At 45.5% G+C, this 18,295-nt stretch overlaps 1 protein-coding gene and 1 long non-coding RNA gene across 20 annotated transcripts in view; one reads left to right on the plus strand and one right to left on the minus strand.

Annotated features, from left to right (window-relative positions):
- LOC146348398 (uncharacterized) overlaps positions 1-5,934 on the plus strand; it is a 62,421-nt gene extending 56,487 nt beyond the window's left edge. For 9 of the 14 annotated variants that reach the window (XR_014790613.1, XR_014790617.1, XR_014790612.1 and 6 more), the window contains one exon: positions 171-5,934. This is a non-coding gene — a long non-coding RNA (uncharacterized LOC146348398). The remainder of the gene's footprint in view (positions 1-170) is intronic. The other 5 variants (XR_014790615.1, XR_014790620.1, XR_014790614.1 and 2 more) reach the window with 3 other exon arrangements.
- BAK1 (BCL2 antagonist/killer 1) overlaps positions 1-18,079 on the minus strand; it is a 62,729-nt gene extending 44,650 nt beyond the window's left edge. For 5 of the 6 annotated variants that reach the window (XM_084852988.1, XM_084852987.1, XM_084852986.1 and 2 more), the window contains exon 1: positions 17,367-18,079. Coding sequence is in view for 1 of the 6 variants with exons in the window: in XM_084852983.1 (XP_084709109.1) it covers positions 15,301-15,351 (51 nt within the window). In the remaining 5 variants the exon portion in view is untranslated. Of the gene's footprint in view, positions 1-15,300; positions 15,428-17,366 lie in introns of all 6 variants that reach the window. The other variant, XM_084852983.1, reaches the window with a different exon arrangement.
- Between the last annotated feature and the right edge of the window lie 216 nt (positions 18,080-18,295).

Consider the following 18,295-nt stretch of genomic DNA (forward strand, 5'->3'; position numbering starts at 1 on the left):
CCATTGCACAAAATTAGTTATGTGGTAAACACTGATTTTGTGAATAGCTCTTTTCTTCAATCAGGCTAAATAACAAAGTTGAAATAGCAATAACGCAATAATCCAACTAAGTATAAAATTGAGTTATACTAATAACTGGTCCCTCTGGTATTTATGTATTTGCATAACAGTAAGAACCGGACATGGAACAACCGATTGGTTCAAAATTGGGAAAGGAGTACGACAAGGCTGCATATTGTCGCCCTGCTTATTTAATTTATATTCAGATTACATCATGAGAAACGCTGGGCTGGATGAATCGCAGGTCGGAATTAAGATTGCTGGGAGAATTATCAACAACCTCCGATATGCAGACGATACCACCCTAATGGCAGAAAGCGAAGAGGATCTCAAGAGCCTCTTGTTGAGGGTGAAAGTGGAGAGTGCAAAAGCTGGTTTGAAACTCAACATTAAAAAAACGAACATCATGGCATCTGGCCCCATCACTTCCTGGCATATAGAAGGAGAAGAAACGGAAGCAGTGACAGATTTTATTTTCTTGGGCTCCAAGATCACCGTAGACGGTGACTGTAGCCATGAAATTAAAAGATGCTTGCTCCTTGGGAGGAAAGCTATGGCAAACCTAGACAGCATAGTAAGAAGCAGAGATATCACCTTGCCGACAAAGATTCGTATAATCAAAGCTATAGTTTTCCCAGTAGCAACGTATGGCTGTGAGAGCTGGACTATAAGGAAGGCTGAGCGCCAAAGAATTGATGCCTTTGAACTGTGGTGCTAGAGAAGACTCTTATGAGTCCCCTGGACTGCTAGGAGGTCAAATCAGTCAATCCTAAGGAAATCAACCGTGACTGCTCATTGGAAGGGCAGATACTGAAACTGAAGCTCAAATATTTTGGCCACCTAATGCAAAAAGAAAACTCCATGGAAAAGACCCTGATGCTGGGAAAGATTGAAGGCAAAAGCAGAAGGGGATGGCAGAGGATGAGATGGCTAGATAGCATCACCAATGCAATGAATATGAACTTGAGCACACTCCGGGAGAGAGCGGAGGACAGGAAGGCCTGGAGTACTATGGTCCATGGGGTCACAAAGAGTCGGACATGACTTAATGACTGAACAACAACAATAAGACATATACTGAGGAGAAAATATAAAATTAAAATAAAAGGTGGGAGGGACAGATGGCAAAGCATAACAGCATCCTCCATAAATTAATTTTAGTACTACAAATTTTCCACATGTTGTGTCCCCTGCTCCTTCCCATGGAATTTCCCCCAAACTTGCAGTTAAAGTACATCCAACACTATTCTAGTTTCCCCTCCATGTTCAAATTCTTGTTAGCAAGCAGATTCGTCATATGCCTAATATTTAGCACTGCTGAATTAGCTCTAATAGGTTGGTTAATTCTTCTGGTACCCTTTCCTCTTTACTACACAATCTCATCTACAGAATCTGATCTGATCTTACAAAAGTAAGACTTAGGGTGCAATCCTATGCATGTTTAGACATAAAAAAGTTCTAGCATTCCCCAGCCAGCATGCCAGAACTTTTTTCTGTCTAAACATGCATAGGATTGTGCCCTTAACAGGTTATCTCATCACAATTGCTGCCAGTACAATTATTATATAGCAACATCAATATTATATAGTGCCATCAGCACTTTACACAGTATGATCTCCACCCCCTCTACAGCCCAGCTGTGAATCATTCTGAATAACAAAACAAATTATAATACATGTGATAAATCTATCTATCTATCATCTCACATTTCAAGGATTCAGAAACTTGCTCATGTGAGGAGGAAGAAAATGTTCCCAAGGAGAATTAGTCAGATTAGTGTAATTAAGATTAGACCCTGAGGGCGCAATCCTATGGCCGCTAGTCAGTGGCTAGATGGCCATAGGATAGGTTGGTTCCCTGAGAACTGACCTTCACCCTCTCCCGTGCTGCCTTGTAGGCAGTGGAGATCAGTCCCACACTCGTAATAGCAGTGCGCAGTGAAAATGGGGCGTTTCTGGGGGCAGACCGGGACGGGGAGGACGGAAGTGCCATTCCGACGATTCCTATATGTCATCCGGTGTCTGCCCCTCCACCGAACTTCCCGCAGCTAGACAGCTGAAATCTTCCCCTCCGCACTGCTCCTGCCCTGGATAGGTGGTCACCTCTGAGTTCGGAGGCGGCCGCCTATCCCGACAGGATTGCGTCCTTATTTGCTTAATTCTTAAGATCACTTCACATAGATTAATTACCCCTTAACACTCTGTCAAAAAACACAATGGAGTTGGTACAGGGTGATAAAAAGGTGAGATTTTCCCCACTCTTTCAGTGCATACTTATGGATGAAAGGGGTATTCTAACATGTCTCAATGGCTGAGAGTAGGGAAATAAGAGGTGGTAGGTATTGCAGCAGCTTTTTATCAACTGGGCATCCTCCAGATGTGTTGTACTATGATTCTCCAATACAGTTGAGTTGTAATCCAATACATCTAGAAGGTACCAGGTTGGGGAAGATGATGTTGCAGATTAATTAACATGGCCCACAAGGCTATAACTATACATATGGTGATACAGAGTGATCAGCGTATAAGCTTGGTCATAAAGCACTGAGGCCCTTGCCTTTTTAATTGTTTACAATAATTTATATCCTTATATTTATATCCTTTTATGAATATATGTTCATAAAACATATATTCATATATTCAGGTGTCCTGGCTGGGGACACCTTTTTATGAATATATGTCCTTATCAGTGCAGGCTTTGGAAGGCCCTTTGGCAAGACACCCTCTGTGGGCCCCCTCGATTATTGTTTATCTTCTCATCACCACTGTCACCAACTGCTCTGGCTCCTCATCCTCTTTTCCACTTGCTTACCTGACAAGCAGAGAGCCAGTGAGCAAGTAAGCAGTGAGCCAATGAGCAAGTAGACAGTGGTATCGACTGCTCCTCCTTTTCACCACCATCATTGTCTGGATCAGAGTAAGAAGCAGGTGAACAAGCAGGCTGCAATGGTGAAGAGGAAGAGCAACTCCAGGGAGCTCTTGTTAGTGGGCCCCTGCTGCTGTGGGCCCTCGGTAGGTGCCCAACTATGCCTACCCTTGACGCCAGCCCTGATCCTTATATTTGTAAAATGATGCCCAGGGCAGCTAACGTTTTATTAAAACAACTCAAAGAATACATCATTCAAAAAAGATGCCATAAATCAAATTGGACACAAGCACAACAGAAATTGGTTCTAAAGTTAGTATCAACCAGCTAGGAAAAGGTAAATCTAGCACACTCAGCTGGTCTTTGATTCCATGGGGGTGAGGATGTTGGGGGGATAGAGTGAAATGAAAGAAACAGCACCAAGAATGTGGATGTAGCATCAATGCCAGAGACTGCAAACCTGCTTATCTTTCTCAGCAGGTGCGTGCCATGTAGTCACTCTGTCTACTCCATGCCAGCTATAAAACAGACCTTTGCCTCATTGATGTTCTAGCTCCCACAATACGTGCTCTGTTTATGCAGGGAGCAAGATTTGCAAACTCCTCTCGCTTCCTTCTGGATTCAAACCCCGTAAGGCTAGGCAATATTCCCTTCCTCAAAACCCTGCCTAAGGCCTTTATTACAAAAGTAGTCCACAATGTGGAAATCAGGAGCAGATCCAGGGAAGATTTGGAATCCGATAAGCCTAGTAGTATCAGAAGCTACCAAAACAAGGGGAAGGATCCCTAAGATAATTTGACATAGATCAGCTACTCCTAACTACAGAGTGATTAAAGAGGGTAAAAAGTGCACTTTCCTACTCTTTCATCACAAGCTTATGGGTGAAGTGGGATTCTAATTTGCATGCATGACAGTGAAAATGGAATTGGTGGGCGCCCATTATTCCAGTTTAACAGGTGGGGCCTGTAACAAAATGTTGCAGCATGGAATGTTCCTGTTCAAGGTACCAGCCAGCCATGCCTTTTTTCAGAATACTCGATTGCATTCTCCCTTCCCACATTGTTTTCTGTTCCTCTTCCCAACAATCAGTCAGTGATCTGTAGACACTGAGCACGTTCAGTACTCCTTGGGCGATTTTGTGATTCCACCCCTGGTTCTCCTCCCAAAGTGCTTTTGTACTTCTGCAAATCTTGGGGTTCCCCCCAAGCCTGCTAATACTTGTGCATGGATGGTACTGTTGTGGCAATATGAAGACTGGCACTTGAAGAATGAGTCTGCTGTTAGTATATATGACCAAGGGCACAAAAGTGTGATCCTGTGTATGTGGTTAAGGCGTAGGTGCACTCTTATATCCTAATTCCCAATACATCCCTGCCCGTGATATTTGTTCCTCTAGCTCTACCACCTTCCACCATCCGTAGGTCTCCTACTCCATCAAAAGCCTCTGGCCTTTCTCCCCTGTTGCCCCCCTATGCTTGGAACCACCTCCCAGAACACCTGTGTGATGCCACCTGTCTTACTTCTTTCAAACTCCTCCTCAGAACCCACCCTTCCCTGGAAGCCCTTAGCACAGGTTCTTTTCATGCCCTACTGTAAGTAGTCTAAGCATGTGCAACTGAAACAACTGCATATTGCTGCTCTGTTTACTTCTGCCTGCTTCCCTCCCGTTCCTGTTTCCCCTGTACCGAATGTTAGATTGTAAGTTCCTTGGGGCAGGGACCTGTCATCTTTTACTCTGTAAAGCACCATGCATGCTGATGGTGCTACATAAACAATAAACAGTAACATATTATTATTATTATTATTGATGATGATGATGATGATACAATAAATAAATAAATAAGGAAGTTGCTGGAAACTTTAATAATAAACAAGAGCAGACACACAGTTCCAGTAATCTGGATGATTTCATTTCCTAAATGCAGATGGTACACCTTCAATTCCACATGAGTCGTTGACAAGTTACTGTAATGATCACTGATAGTCGCTGAGGCACGCCAGCAGCATCTCACATTAGCCGCTTTCAAATCCTCACCAAATCTGCAAAAGGAAGCTCAGTTATTTGCAGCTTTTTGTGTTTGCTGGGCATGGCAAATCACCTCTGATCCCCAAATCATGCTGGCTGGGGATCACTGGACTTGTAGTCCAACATATCTGAAGATCACCTGGTCGAGGGAAAGCTAGGAAATGCAAATGCTTCCGTGAAGCAAACAACCCACTGGGCCTGCTCCATACAAAAGAATGTAGACACACCACCTCTATGAGATCCTGCCAGCCCTCCCCACTCCAGGCCATTCTCACAAGTGTTTCAGCAAATAATTTAACAGACACATCCTAGCAATGATTTGCCACACATCGTAAGGCAAGGACGTGATATGGAGAACACGAGCAGAGCAGAGCAGATTAAGAGCCAGATTCTCACAAGATCTTGAGACTCAAATTTAAGGGCTTTTAAAAAAGGGATTCCAGCTTTCTCAGGGCCTAAACTGCATGATATATCTGGGACAATCTCAAAAGAATTTAGGGTGCAATCCTATGCACATTCAGACAGAAAAATGTGCTCTATGTGCTTCCGCTCTATTCTGCATTAGTCAGGCTGCATTTGGAGTACTGTGTCCAGTTCTGGGCATCGCATTTTAAGAAGGACATTGACAAGTTGGAGTGCATCCAGAGAAGAGCGACCAGCATGGTAAGGGGCCTGGAAACCATGACCCATGAGGAACGGTTGAAAGAGCTGGGTATGTTTAGCCTGGAGAAGATTAAGGGGAGACATGACAGTGATCTTCAAATATCTGAACGGCTGTCATGGAGAAGATGGAGCAGAGTTGTTCTCTGTTACTCCTGAGGGCAGGACTAGAACCAACAGGTGGAAATTGCAAGGAAGCAGATTTCGGCTAAATGTTAGGAGGAACTTACTTAACAATACAAGCTGTTCAGCAATGGAACAGGTTGCCTTGGAAGGTAGTAGGTTCTCCTTTGCTGGAGGTATTTAACCAGAGCCTGGGTGGCCATCTGTCAGGGATGCTGTAGCTGCACCCTGCAGTGCAGAGCCTGCATTGAGCAGGGGGGTTGGACTAGATGATCTCTGAGGTTCCTTCCAACTCAATGATTCTATTTGTCACAGTGCATATGCTTTGCACACTTTCCTTTTTTAAAATCTAAGAATTTGAATTGAAAAAGTTAGGAATTAACTAGTTAAAAGATTAAAGAAATGACTGACTAGTTAAACATTTCAGCTACCAGCTTTTAACTTTAATTTAAAAAAATGTTAACTTCAACTTTTAAAAAATTTTTTAAAAATTGAAATCTGGCATTCTCAGAGTTTTCCCTATCACAGCCACTCTCTAGGACTCTATATGAAATTATATTTCTTTATCAAAACTCTAGGGGTGCAATCCTATTGGGATAGGCAGCTGCCTCCAAACTCAGAGGCGACTTGAGCGTGGAGGGGATCCTCTCCTCTGCGCTCCAACCACCCTGCATTCATGGCTAGATAGCCGATTTCGGCTGTCTAGCCATGGGACCTAGAGAGGAGGTGGGGAGGCTGGACGACACATAGGAAGTGTCGTACTGGCATTTCCGCACTCCCCACCCCAAGGAACGCCCCCTTTTTGCCCTGCTCTGCGCTGCTCTTATGAGCACGGAGCCCAGAGACAATCTGCGCTGCCTACAAGGCGGCAGGGGAGAGGGCAGAGAGATGGTTGTCCAGGAACCGACCTTGGAGTGTGAGCTCTGAGGTCGGTTCTTGGAAACCAACCAATCCTATGGCCGTCTAGCTGCTTCATGGCCATAGGATTGCACCCTAGGTCACGTTTGAGAGACATACTTGCCTTCCTATGAGATATGATCTCTTAGGAACTACAAGTCCCAGAATTCTTGCTGGCATTTTCTGTTTTCTTGCAGAACTTAACAGAGCAGCCAATTAGCTGCAGGAGAGGAATCAAGTGCAAACAAGTAGAGACATTGATCCCAGTAACAGTGGGAGCAATTTCTGTTGCTAAATCTACCAGCCCTAGCACATGGGTGCAGAACCCTAGGCCCAGGGGCCAAATCTGGCACCCTGGGATTCCCCAGAAGGACACCCCCCTTCTCCTTGCTCCACCCCCTTTCTCCCAACCACCAATTTGTTGGGTAGTACCCCAGTTTTGTGCAGTTTTTCCCCTTTCTAAAAAAATGAAGTGCCTCTCCTAAGGCTTAGTTACGGGCAGGAAGCACTTTAAGATACAATATGCTGGCATTTTAAATATTTGTATGGGTTTGGCCCTACCCACTTTGCCTCCGACTTCTCCGAAATGGAACTTGGCCCTTGGGCTGAAAGAGGTTCTGCACCCCTGCCCTAGGAGATATACAAGTAAAGAAGTTATCCTTAATTTACATGTTTATATGCCTATCAGAGATTTATGCCACTGCAATTTTGTGCTAAAAATCTTTCAGCATTCTGGACATTTTTAAAGTAGTGCTAACTTTCCTGAAATAACAATATTAATTTCATATTAAAATACATGCATTGTGATATTTCTTTATTGAAATCAATGTGTGTTTTAAGAACATAAGAAGAGCCATGCTGGATCAGACCAAGGGTCCATCTAGTCCAGCATTCTGTTTGCACTGCGGCCAACCAGTTGTCAACTGGGAACCCACAAGCAGGGCGTGAGCACAACAGCACCCTCTCACTCATGTTCCCCAGCAATTGGTGTACATAGGCTCACTGCCTCTGGTACTGGAGTTAGCACATAGCCTTCAAAACTAGTAGCCACTGATAGCCTTTTCCTCCAGGAATTTGTCTAACCCCTTTTTAAAGCCATACAAGTTGGTAGCCCTCACTGCATCCTGTGGTCGTGAATTCCATAGTTTAACTATGCGCTGTGTGAAAAGAATACTTCCTTTTATCTGTCCTGAATCTCCCACCAATGAGCTTCGTAGGATGACCCTGGGTTCTAGTATTTTGAGAGAGGGAGAACACCATGCATAATTTTGTAGACCTCTATCATGTCTCCCCTTACCCTCCTTTTTTTCCACACTAAACAATCCCAGCTGTTGTAACCTTCTCTCACAGGGGAGATGCTCCAGCCCCTTGATCATTTTAGTTGCCCTTTTCTGCACCTTTTCCAGCACTACAATACCTTTTTTTTAGCTGTGGTGACCAGAACTGTATACAGTATTCCAAGGGTGGTCGCACCATTAAGATTTGTATAGGGTCAGTATGAAATTGGCAGTTTTATTCTTAATTCCTTTTCTTGGTCGGTCACCGCTAGCTCAGATCCTATCAGGTTATATCTGAAGTTGGGATTTTTTGCCCCAACGTGCATCACTTTACACTTGCTTACATTGAACCACATTTGTCATTAGATGCCCATTCTCCCACTTTGGAGAGATCCTTTTGCAGCTTTTCACAATCCCTTTTTGTTTTAACCATCCTAAATAATTTGGTGTGATCAGCAAACTTGGCCACTTCACTGCTCACTCCTAATTCCAGATCCTTTATGAACACGTTGAAAAGCACTGGTCCTAATACAGATCCCTGTGAGACACCACTATTTACTTCCCTCCATTGGGAGAATTTACCATTTCTTCCTACCCTCTGCTTTCTGTTCTTCAACCAGTTACTGATTCATAAGAGGACCTGTCCTCTTATTCCACAACTGCTAAGCTATGAGTCAGGAGTCCTTGGTGAGGGACTTTGTCAAAAGCCTTTTGGAAGTCCAAATAAACAATGTCTACCAGATCATCCCGTCAACATGTTTATTGACACTCTCAAAGAACTCTACAAGGTTAGTGAGACAGGACTTACCTTGGGGAAGCCGTGTCGATTCTTTTTCAGCAGGGCTCATCCTTCTTTATGCTTACTAATTTTATCTTTAATAATGCCTTCAACCAATTTACCTGGAACAGACATTATGCTAACTGGCCTCTAATTTCTTGGATCCCCCCTGGATCCCTTTTTGAAAATTGGTGTTATATTGGCCATCCTCCAGTCCTCTGGTGTAGAGCCTGATCTTAGGGACATGTTGCATATTTTGGTTAGAAGATCAGCAATTTCATATTTGAGTTCTTTCAGAACTCTGGGATAGATACCATCTGGGCCTGGTGATTTATTTGCTTTCAGTTTATCAATAAGGCTGAGAACTTCATCTTTTGTCACCACTATTTGCCTCAGCTCCTCAGACTCCCTTCCTGAAAACATCAGTTCAGGCACAGGTATCTGTCCTATATCTTCTGCAGTGGAGACGGATGAAAAGAATTCATTCAGCTTCCCTGCAATCTCCTTGTCCTCCTTCAGTCCTCCTTTAACTCCATTGTCGTCCAACTGCATCCCTAGCTGGTTTCCTGCTTCTGATGTTTTTAAATAATTCTTTATTGTTGGCCTTGATACTGTTAGCGATATGCTCTTCAAAATGCTTTTTTGCATCTCTTATTGTCTGCTTGCAACGCCTTTGTGCAAGCTTGTGCTCCCTTTTGTTTTCCTCACTTGGGCAAGGGATCCATTTTCTGAAGGAAGCTCTCTTTTCTCCAGTCGCTCCCTTAACCCTGCTCGTTAACCATGCCAGCGACCTCTTGGACTCAGTGCTACCTTTCCTAACCTGTGGTATAGATTTTAGCTGGGCTTCTATTATTGTGGTTTTGTGTAATCTCCAAGCATTCTGAAGGGATTTAATCCTCTTGACTCCCGCTTTTAACTTCTTTTTCACCAGTTCCCTCATTTTAGAAAAGTTTCCTCTTTTGAAGTCAAATGTGACCGTGTTGGACTTCCTGTGCAATTTTCCACTTAAATATATATATTGAATCTGATAGCACTGTGGACACTGTTTCCAATTGGTTCAACAACATTTACATCTTGTAGTAGGTCCTGGGTGACACCACTTAGGATTAAATCTTAGGTCACCTTCCCTCTGGTTGGTTCCAGGATCAACTGTTCTGCGGCACAATCGTTTAGGACATTGAGGAATTTAACTTCTTTGTTTCTGTGGCAGACCTGGACAGATAAAATTATCTTTACCCTGGATCAACTATTAGGTGCTGATTATGAGTTTTTGCCATTTTCAACTTTGTGAGATAAATTTGCCTGCTACACCTGAATTTGCAACTGAAACATTTGTTAGTATCTAGATTTGGTCCTGCTGCTTTTACTGCCTCAGAGTCTCCTTTGCTATTGGAAACACTTATTCAATCTGACCAACTATATTGACCCACGATTCATGTTTATAAATACTTATCAGTGAATAAATATGATACACCAGGTGTACAGCAGGAATGGAACAGGGAATTGGAATGTCCTATTTTGTCTAATCAATGGACTGCTGTTTTGGAGTCTGTATCTGATATCTCTATTGATCTCCAGTTATGTATTATTCAGCAAAAACCTTTGTTTCAGGTCTATTGGATGCCACAATGTCTCTTTACCAAAGGTTTGTCAAACTCGGCTAATTGTTGGAGGTGTAATGCAGTTAATGCTTCTTTTATTCATATGTTTTTAAAATGCCCAATAGTTGCCTCCTTTTGGGAGGAAGTTATCATATGGATAACCTTTGTATTGGGAAGCTCTTTAATATTTAATGACATACATGTTCTCTCTTAAACTATTACCTGCTTTTTGGAATGTAACCCATGGCCAGCATAAATGGATTTTTCAAGCCCTCCGGGCTACTAAAAGACTGATACTACAATACTAGAAAGATAAAAGCTCACTGCCTATAATGCAATGGTTTGAAGACTTAACACTAGCAACATTTGAAAGAGTAGTATATAGGCATCACTTGCGCATGGACTTATATTTGGATATCTCATCTGCTTTTACTGAAGTTTATGTGTAATCTATTCTTTTTTCCTTTTTTTCTCCCTACAATGTTGTAATATTTGAAACTGAGGACTTTAGAGCATGTTGTTATATCTTCAATTTTTCGGTTTTGTTATGTTTTTGTTTGTTTGCTTTGTTTTGTTGAAAGTCACAATGAAAAAATTGTTGTGACTGGAACATGCTTTTATCCAGTCAATGTGGGAGCAACTGAAGTCACCCATTATTACAACACTTCCTTGTTTGGAGGCCTCCCTGATTTCATTTTCCATCTCAAGAGCACTCTGAACATTCTGGTCTGGGGGATGATAGCATTTTCCTAGCACTAAACTAGTTTTGGAGCCTGGTATTGTTACCCACAGTGCTTCTGTGGAAGAGCCTACCCCTTTTAGATGTTCTAGTCTGCTCGACACTATGCCCTCTTTGAGGTAAAGGGCAACACCTCCCCAGTACATCCTTCCCTGTCCTTCCTGTAGAGTTTATATATCATCTGTAGAGACTCCTGTATATAGACTCCTGTAGAGTCTATATGTCTATATCATCTCTATATCCAGAGATGGCCATCTCCCATTGGTCGCTCTCCCACTCCACCAGGTTTCTGTAAGGCCCATTATATCCAGGTTCTCCTTTAAAACCAAGTACTCCAACTCTCCCATTTTGGCTCAGAGGCTTCTAGCATTTGCATAAAACACGTATACACGGTGTCCCTCCCCAGATGCCTCTGGCATGTGCATCTTTTGCTATGGGACGTTGGCCCCTTTGATTCGCTATTATGTTCTACCATGTACTCCTGACCTATTTCTTCCCCTTCTATGTTTGGGCAATCAAAAACATTTTCATCTTCATCCCTTTGGGATGATTGTACCCGAACTGGATGCTTCTCAGCTCCTGTCAGCTTTCCCCCAGGGTTCAGTTTTAAAGCTGTTCTGCCACGCTTTTTATGTTTAGCGCCAGCAGTCTGCTTCCATTTTGGTTCAAGTGGAGCCTGTCCCTCTTGTACAGGGCCAGCTTATCCCAAAATGTTCCCCTGTGCCTAACAAATCTGAACCCCTCCTCCCCGCACCAGTGCCTCATCCACGCACTGACACTCCTCAGCTTCACCTGTCTAGCTGGCCCTGCACATGAAACAGGTAGCAGTTCAGAGAAAGCCACCTTGGTGGTCTTGGATTTCAACCTCCCACCTAACAACCTAAATTTGGCTTCCAGGACCTCACAACTGCATTTTCCCACATCACTGATACCAACATGGACCACGACCACTGACTCCACCCCAGCACTATTGATTAGGCTATCTAGACCATGCACGATATCTGCAACTTTCACACCAGGCAGGCAATTCACCATGCGCTCTACACGCCCATCACAAACCCAGCTGTCTACATGCCTAATGATCAAATCTCCAACCACCACAAGCCCCCCTCCCTCCAGAGGCACATCCTTGGTGCCAGAGGATATTTGCTCATCTTCTGAGGAATGGGTCCCTCCTAAGGAATCGTTTCCCTCTTCCTCAGAATGATGTCCTCCTTCCCTGAGACCCGCATTCTCCATGACAGCAGAGAAGCTGTCACTCTGGGAGTAGGACACAGCTAATAGGTCCCTGAGGGTCTCATCCACCAACCTCTCTGCCTCTCTTTGCTTCTCCAGGTCAGCAACCTTGGCCTCAAGGGAACGAACTTGTTCCCTCAGAGCCAGGAGCTCATTACACCGAGCACACACCCACGACTTCCGTCCAGAAGGCAGATAGTCGTACATGTGGCACTCAGTGCAACACACTGGATAGCCCCTGCCCCCCTGCTGGCTTTCTACCTTCATAGCTTCTTTTTTATTTGGGTGTATTTTCCCTGGAAAACATAGTTGTTTTCTACGAGATGGTGGGAAATTATTTATAGTTATTTATTGACAATTACTTACAATGAGTATGGAAGGAAGAGTTTGCCGCCCTGGCCTCCTTGCGCTGTTGCTAAACTCGCACAGTTGCATAACTCACTTGTTTGCTGATGCTTTGTTCCTAGGGTTGAGATGCTTCATCATGGGGGCTCCTTGTGCTCAGAGAGCTGGCTCCCTTGCAAGCGTGCCTCCTTATATAGATAGGCCCAACTGCTGCTGCAGTGAATCTGATTGGAGGGCCTTGTTTGAAAAGCAAGGGAGGCTGTGTGTAAACTCCTGATCAGCGCTGGCTTTCAGTGGCTGGCTTTCAGTTTTAGAAGCCTCACATGAAAGTGCCTTTTTTGAGTTCACCCCACAGTGAAAACTGATCTTTAAAAGTCTTCTGTGCCTCCTCCTGGCTCAGGTTGCCTAGTCCTCAAAGCCATTGCCACAGAGCTCCACAGCCCTCTGCACATGCTTAGCATTACTTTCTTCTTTATTACTTCAGAATAGGCAAGGGATCATTAAAAAAAAAACACAACATGATGAGTAGCCTAATTTAACAGAGGTAGGTTTTTTTCACAGTTAGTTGATGACGACACTGTTCCTCACAACAGCAACAATTTAAAATTTGAATGTGTTTTGTGTCATCCAAGGAAAAAAAATCAGCTGCAAATCAAGAGGGTAAGAAGGATCTAATATAAGTATTGGTAAACTGTATGATAAGTAAAACACTGTTGTCAGATAAAGTAGGGTAAGTTCCAAGTAAATTAGTATCCCTTTGCAGGCTTCTGAAAAAGAAGCCCACTCACTGAAAATGAAAAATAATGCTAATAGGCAATTCCTTGTGTTTCATGCATTTCTCACAAATCAACCTAGGGAGCAATCCTATGGCTGCTAGTCAGTGGCTAGATGGCCATAGGATATGTGGGTTTCCGGGAATCGACCTCAGAGGCTGCGCTCCGGGGTCAGTTCCTGGAGAACTGACCTTCCCCCCATGCCTTGCAGGCAGCGTGGAACAGCCCCGTGCTCTGTGCTCAGAAGAGGAGCGCGGAGCAGGCAAAACGGGGAGTTCTGGGGGCATTCCGGGGTGGGGAAGGCAGAAATGCTGGTACCACACATCCTATATGTCATCTGGCAGCCTCCCCCTCCATTCCGCCTTCCCGTGGGTAGATAGCTGAAATCATCTGTCTAGCCGCAAATGCAGGGCAGGAGAAGTGGGGAGGAACGATCCCCTCCGTGCTTCTCCTGCCCTGCATTGGATAGGCGGTCACCCCTGAGTTCAGAGGCGGCCATCTATCCCCATAGGATTGCGCCCTTAAGGTGCAATCCAATGCATGTTTAGACAGAAAAAGGGCCTACAACTCCCAGCATGCCCCAGCCAGCCATGCTGACTGTGGCATGCTAGGAGTTGTAGGCATTTTTTCTGTCTAAATATGCATAGGATTGGGTCCTTGGAAGTTAAAAGCTAGCAGCTTTTAAAAGTTAATGAAAAAGTTCACTAGTTAACTTTTCTCATGACTGTATCTGTTTTAAATCAAAACAGTCCTTTAAAAAATCAAATCATTGCTTTTTTGTCCACCTTGGAGCCATTATGTGGATGAACAGTAGTACAGAAGATCACCAAACTTAAAGCTTCTGTGGCCATGTGGCAGATCCAGCTTGTGTGGTGTGATTAAAGTGTTTCTCACGTGCAGTAACAGGCTGTCTGCACACCACTGCAAACCTATCAAAATGTGGGCTTCATGGCATGTGGGCTTTGTGGGCATGTGGGCTTCATGGCCAAATGTGGGCTTCATGGCAAAACCAGACAAAGAGTCTGGTTTTGCAAGTGGCAGGTCCTTCAGACGATGGCTCCTCACAAGCCAGGAGAGAGCAGGAGAGGCAGGTGAAGAAAACCTGCTCCAGCTGGAACATCCGCCCCCCTCACAAGGCCAGCGACTATCAACTGCCCAGTGGAAAGAATTCCAGGAGAGAGAAGCAGGCAAAGCAGACCTCAGGGCATGCCTCCCTGCTCCCTTCTGTCAACAACTGCCCTGCGAGAAGTATCCAGGAGAGAGGGAGGTAGATGAGGATAATACCAGACACCCGCACCTTTTCCAACTGGACTCACCCTGCCCTGAGGGAAGGATCTTGATGATTTAAAAAATGTTAATATTGCTTATTGTGGTTTTATTAGTTTTATGTTACTTTTAGCCACCTTGGTAGGATTTGTATCCTGGGAACTGCTGTGCAATAACATGCAATGCCACCATCATGGTCACGGGATTTGCCCTTTGGTCCACTCTCTCCTGTGAGTTTATTTGCAAGAGGAATGTAGTTCATGGTATCCCACCTACCCCCACCCCATACTAGCTTCAATTTGGAGTGTTAACGCAACAAGAATCTGTTCCAAGACAGATTCTTCCATTTAGACTCACTACACAGTGCTGGGTATGGGGTGGGCGTGGTCTCACTCGAGATATCAAGAAAGGCTATAACTCTTGAATAACTAAAAATGCAATACTTCATGATAATACATGTCCATTGCCAATCTAAACCAGGCAAAGGGAAATTTTGGCAGCAAAATTAAGACGCTGAACTGCAGACTGGAAGGTCGGCAGGTCAGCAGTTCGAGACCCGGGTGCTGTGTGATGGAGTGAGCTCCCGTCTTCAGTCCCAGCTCCTGCCAACCTAGCAGTTCAAAAGCAAGAAATTGCAAGTAGATAAATAGGTACCGCTTTGGCGGGAAAGGTAACAGCGTTCCGTGCACCTCGGTGTTCAGTCATGCCGGCCACATGACCACGGAAGCGTCTTCGGACAGCGCTGGCTCTTCGGCTTAGAAACGGGGATGAGCACCGCACCCTAGAGTCGGACACGACTGGTTGGAGACACCTTTACCTTTAAGCTCCATTGAACTCAATGGGACTTGCTTTGAATTAGACATGTATAGGATTGCATCGTTAGTGTGGATTAACTGTTTGGTATAGCTAAACCTAGGTGAAATTGTTCTGCCTTTCCATGTGTATGTTCTCTATCACATATGAACAGTTACACTCTACTAGTAACCACATTTGCTTCAATAAAAGATATTTGGGGGGGGGGGGGGTTGCACCACTGACCTAACTGCAGTTTGTGAAAAAGCCTGCCCTTCAGTCTGGCCCGTCCCTTGCATAGTGATGCTTTGAATCCAAGCAATATCACCTGTATTGGCTTCCTTGACTTTCTTTCTATCCTCCTGCCATTACACCCACCCCACACACCTACCACTGTATATCCATTGAGAACTACATAGCATATTTATTACATTTCTATGCTACCCAATAGCTGAATATACCTGTCAATGGGGAAAAAACTTCATGCATCTGATGAAGTGGGCTTTAGTCCATAAAAGCTTATGATAATAATAGATTTGTTAGTTTTTAAGGTGCCACAAGACCACTTTCACAAAATGCATGTGCCTGAGATTCTTGTCAAAATTAAAACAAAAGAAAGATAAGGCCTTTAACAATGCAATGCTATACATGTCTACTCAGGAGTGAACCCCACTGAGTTTAAAGAACTCACTGAATTCAAGAAGGAGCCCCGGTGACACCAGAAGGCAAATGAAAGGGCAGGAGAAAGCTTAATGCAGGGGTGAGCAACTGGCCCTCCAGATGCTTTGGCCCACAACTCCTCCAGATGCTTTGGCCCTAGCCAGCATAACCAATGGTGAGGGATGATGGGAGTTGTAGGCCTAACCATTTGGAGGGCCACAAGTTGCCCATCCCATAAGAGCATCCAGACAAAGCTATGGTCTAGTGTGATCCAGAGGGCAGCACTTGCCTTCTGCAGTAATAACAGACTGAAGCTGCTGCTCATCCCTGGCTTGCTGCGACAAGACTCCCCCCCCCCCCCCCCCCGTTCAAACTTCCCACCTTTAGCAGCGTCATGAGAGAAAGACTGGTTCCTCTCGCACACTTACAGCGCTATACCGATAGTAATAAAGTGACCAGCGGAGTATGTAACTTTAATTACAACAGGAGCCTGTGGATGCACCTTCTCCCTCGACCCACGTCCCCAAGACCACGCCCGGGCACTCGCCGCTCCTTACTCTGGGATACCTGCCTCGCTGGGGTTCCCCGCGCACAGTTCCTCAGCAGTCATTCCAACGCCCTCGCTTCCCCACACGCGCCCCCCGAAAGGCGGCGCCGGGGCGGCAGGCGATGCCGGCTGCGCGCGCGCGCGCGCACGGCTGGGGACACCACAGGCTGATTTTCCGGGTGGCTTTAGGGCGCGCAGTGAACTGGGGCCGCTCCGCCCGCCGAGGCAAGCCCGCTGCCTGCCTGGAAGCCGGTCCCAGCTAGCCGCTCCGCCCGAGTTTTCCTGCTGCTCCTCCTGCGGCGTTGCCGAGCGGGCGTGCCTTTGCAGGCCCGCTCCGGGGAGGGCCGCGCGCTGCGAGCCCAGCGAGCGGCCGCCCGATCGCTTCTGCGCCGGAGCCTGTCGCCGCCGCCGCCGCGCCGCCAGCCCGGCGCCTCCGTTCCGCATCCACGAGTGCGAGGAGCGAGCGAGAGGCCCTGCCCGGCTGCTCCCCGCGCTGAAGCCCGGAAGCCGGTGCCGGCATCACGATTCTCTCCCGGCCGGGAGGGAAGCGGGATCCGTTTCCGCATTTCCCGCCGCTGTGGCCGTAAAGCCCCGGCGGATCGTGACTAATACATGCCTCACGTTCCCGGAAGACGCCCCGAACCCACCATCTGCTGCAGGGCTCCTCCGCGCCCCCGCTACGTCCGCCGATCCCCGTTAACCGGGGTTTGTTTCCACTCACCCAGCTTCCAGCTCTTTGTCGCCCCGGCCGCGCCCCTTGCAAGAAGCAACTTTTTCTGATGCTGTGCGGAAAGGAATGGATGCGGCCGAGCTCCGTCGCCCGTCCGAGGGCCTGCCTCCCTTCCTGCTTCTCTTCGGCTTCCTTTGCTGCTAGGAGGAGCAAGGCGAAAGACTGAAAATGTGAAAGGAAGGATGAAGCCAGCCAGTAAAACCATAGATTCGAATCAGAAGAAAGCGATATGATTACATTCAGCTCCCTCTAACGGTTTCTGTACTTATAGCCGCTAGCTGTATAAAAAAGGAGGGCCGAAACTAATGTATCCCTCCCCCACCCCATTTCCTCAATACCCTCCTCTCCAAGTGTTACTTTGGAAATACTAGATATTTGTCAGATGCTACATACTAGACGTCAGAATTTGACATCTGCAAATACATGTCTTCAATCTTTTCTATTTGACTTTTATTGGTAGTACCATGACCACTGGAATGCCACCAGGTAATGGCCTTCTCAGTGGTGGCACCTGCCCTTTGGGACATTCTCCCACCTGTGGTTTGAGAGGCAGAAGCAGCAGCAAGTTTTAAACTCCTCTTGAAAATGTATTTGTTCACGCAGGCTTACCCTGACTTGTAAAGGATAATGATCCCGCCCTGTTTTTCTGTTATTTTGTCACGATGGTTTTAATTATTATTTTATCATGTTAAATTGTGTTTTTCTTGTGAACCGCGTAGGAGTTTTAAGTATATTAAGGGCACAATCCTATGCATGTTTAGACAGCAAAAAAGTCCTACAACTTCCAGCATTCCCCAGCCAGCATGGCTATCTGGGGAATGCTGGGAATTGTAGGACTTTTTTTTCCTGTCTAAATATGCATAGCATTGCACCCTAAGTGGTATAAAAGTATGTTTATTTTTAAGCAGGTAGCACAGACA

This window comes from Heloderma suspectum, chromosome 4 (genome assembly GCF_057233095.1).
Source record: "Heloderma suspectum isolate Gila_16-S chromosome 4, 16-S_ref, whole genome shotgun sequence".
Lineage (NCBI taxonomy): Eukaryota > Metazoa > Chordata > Lepidosauria > Squamata > Helodermatidae > Heloderma > Heloderma suspectum.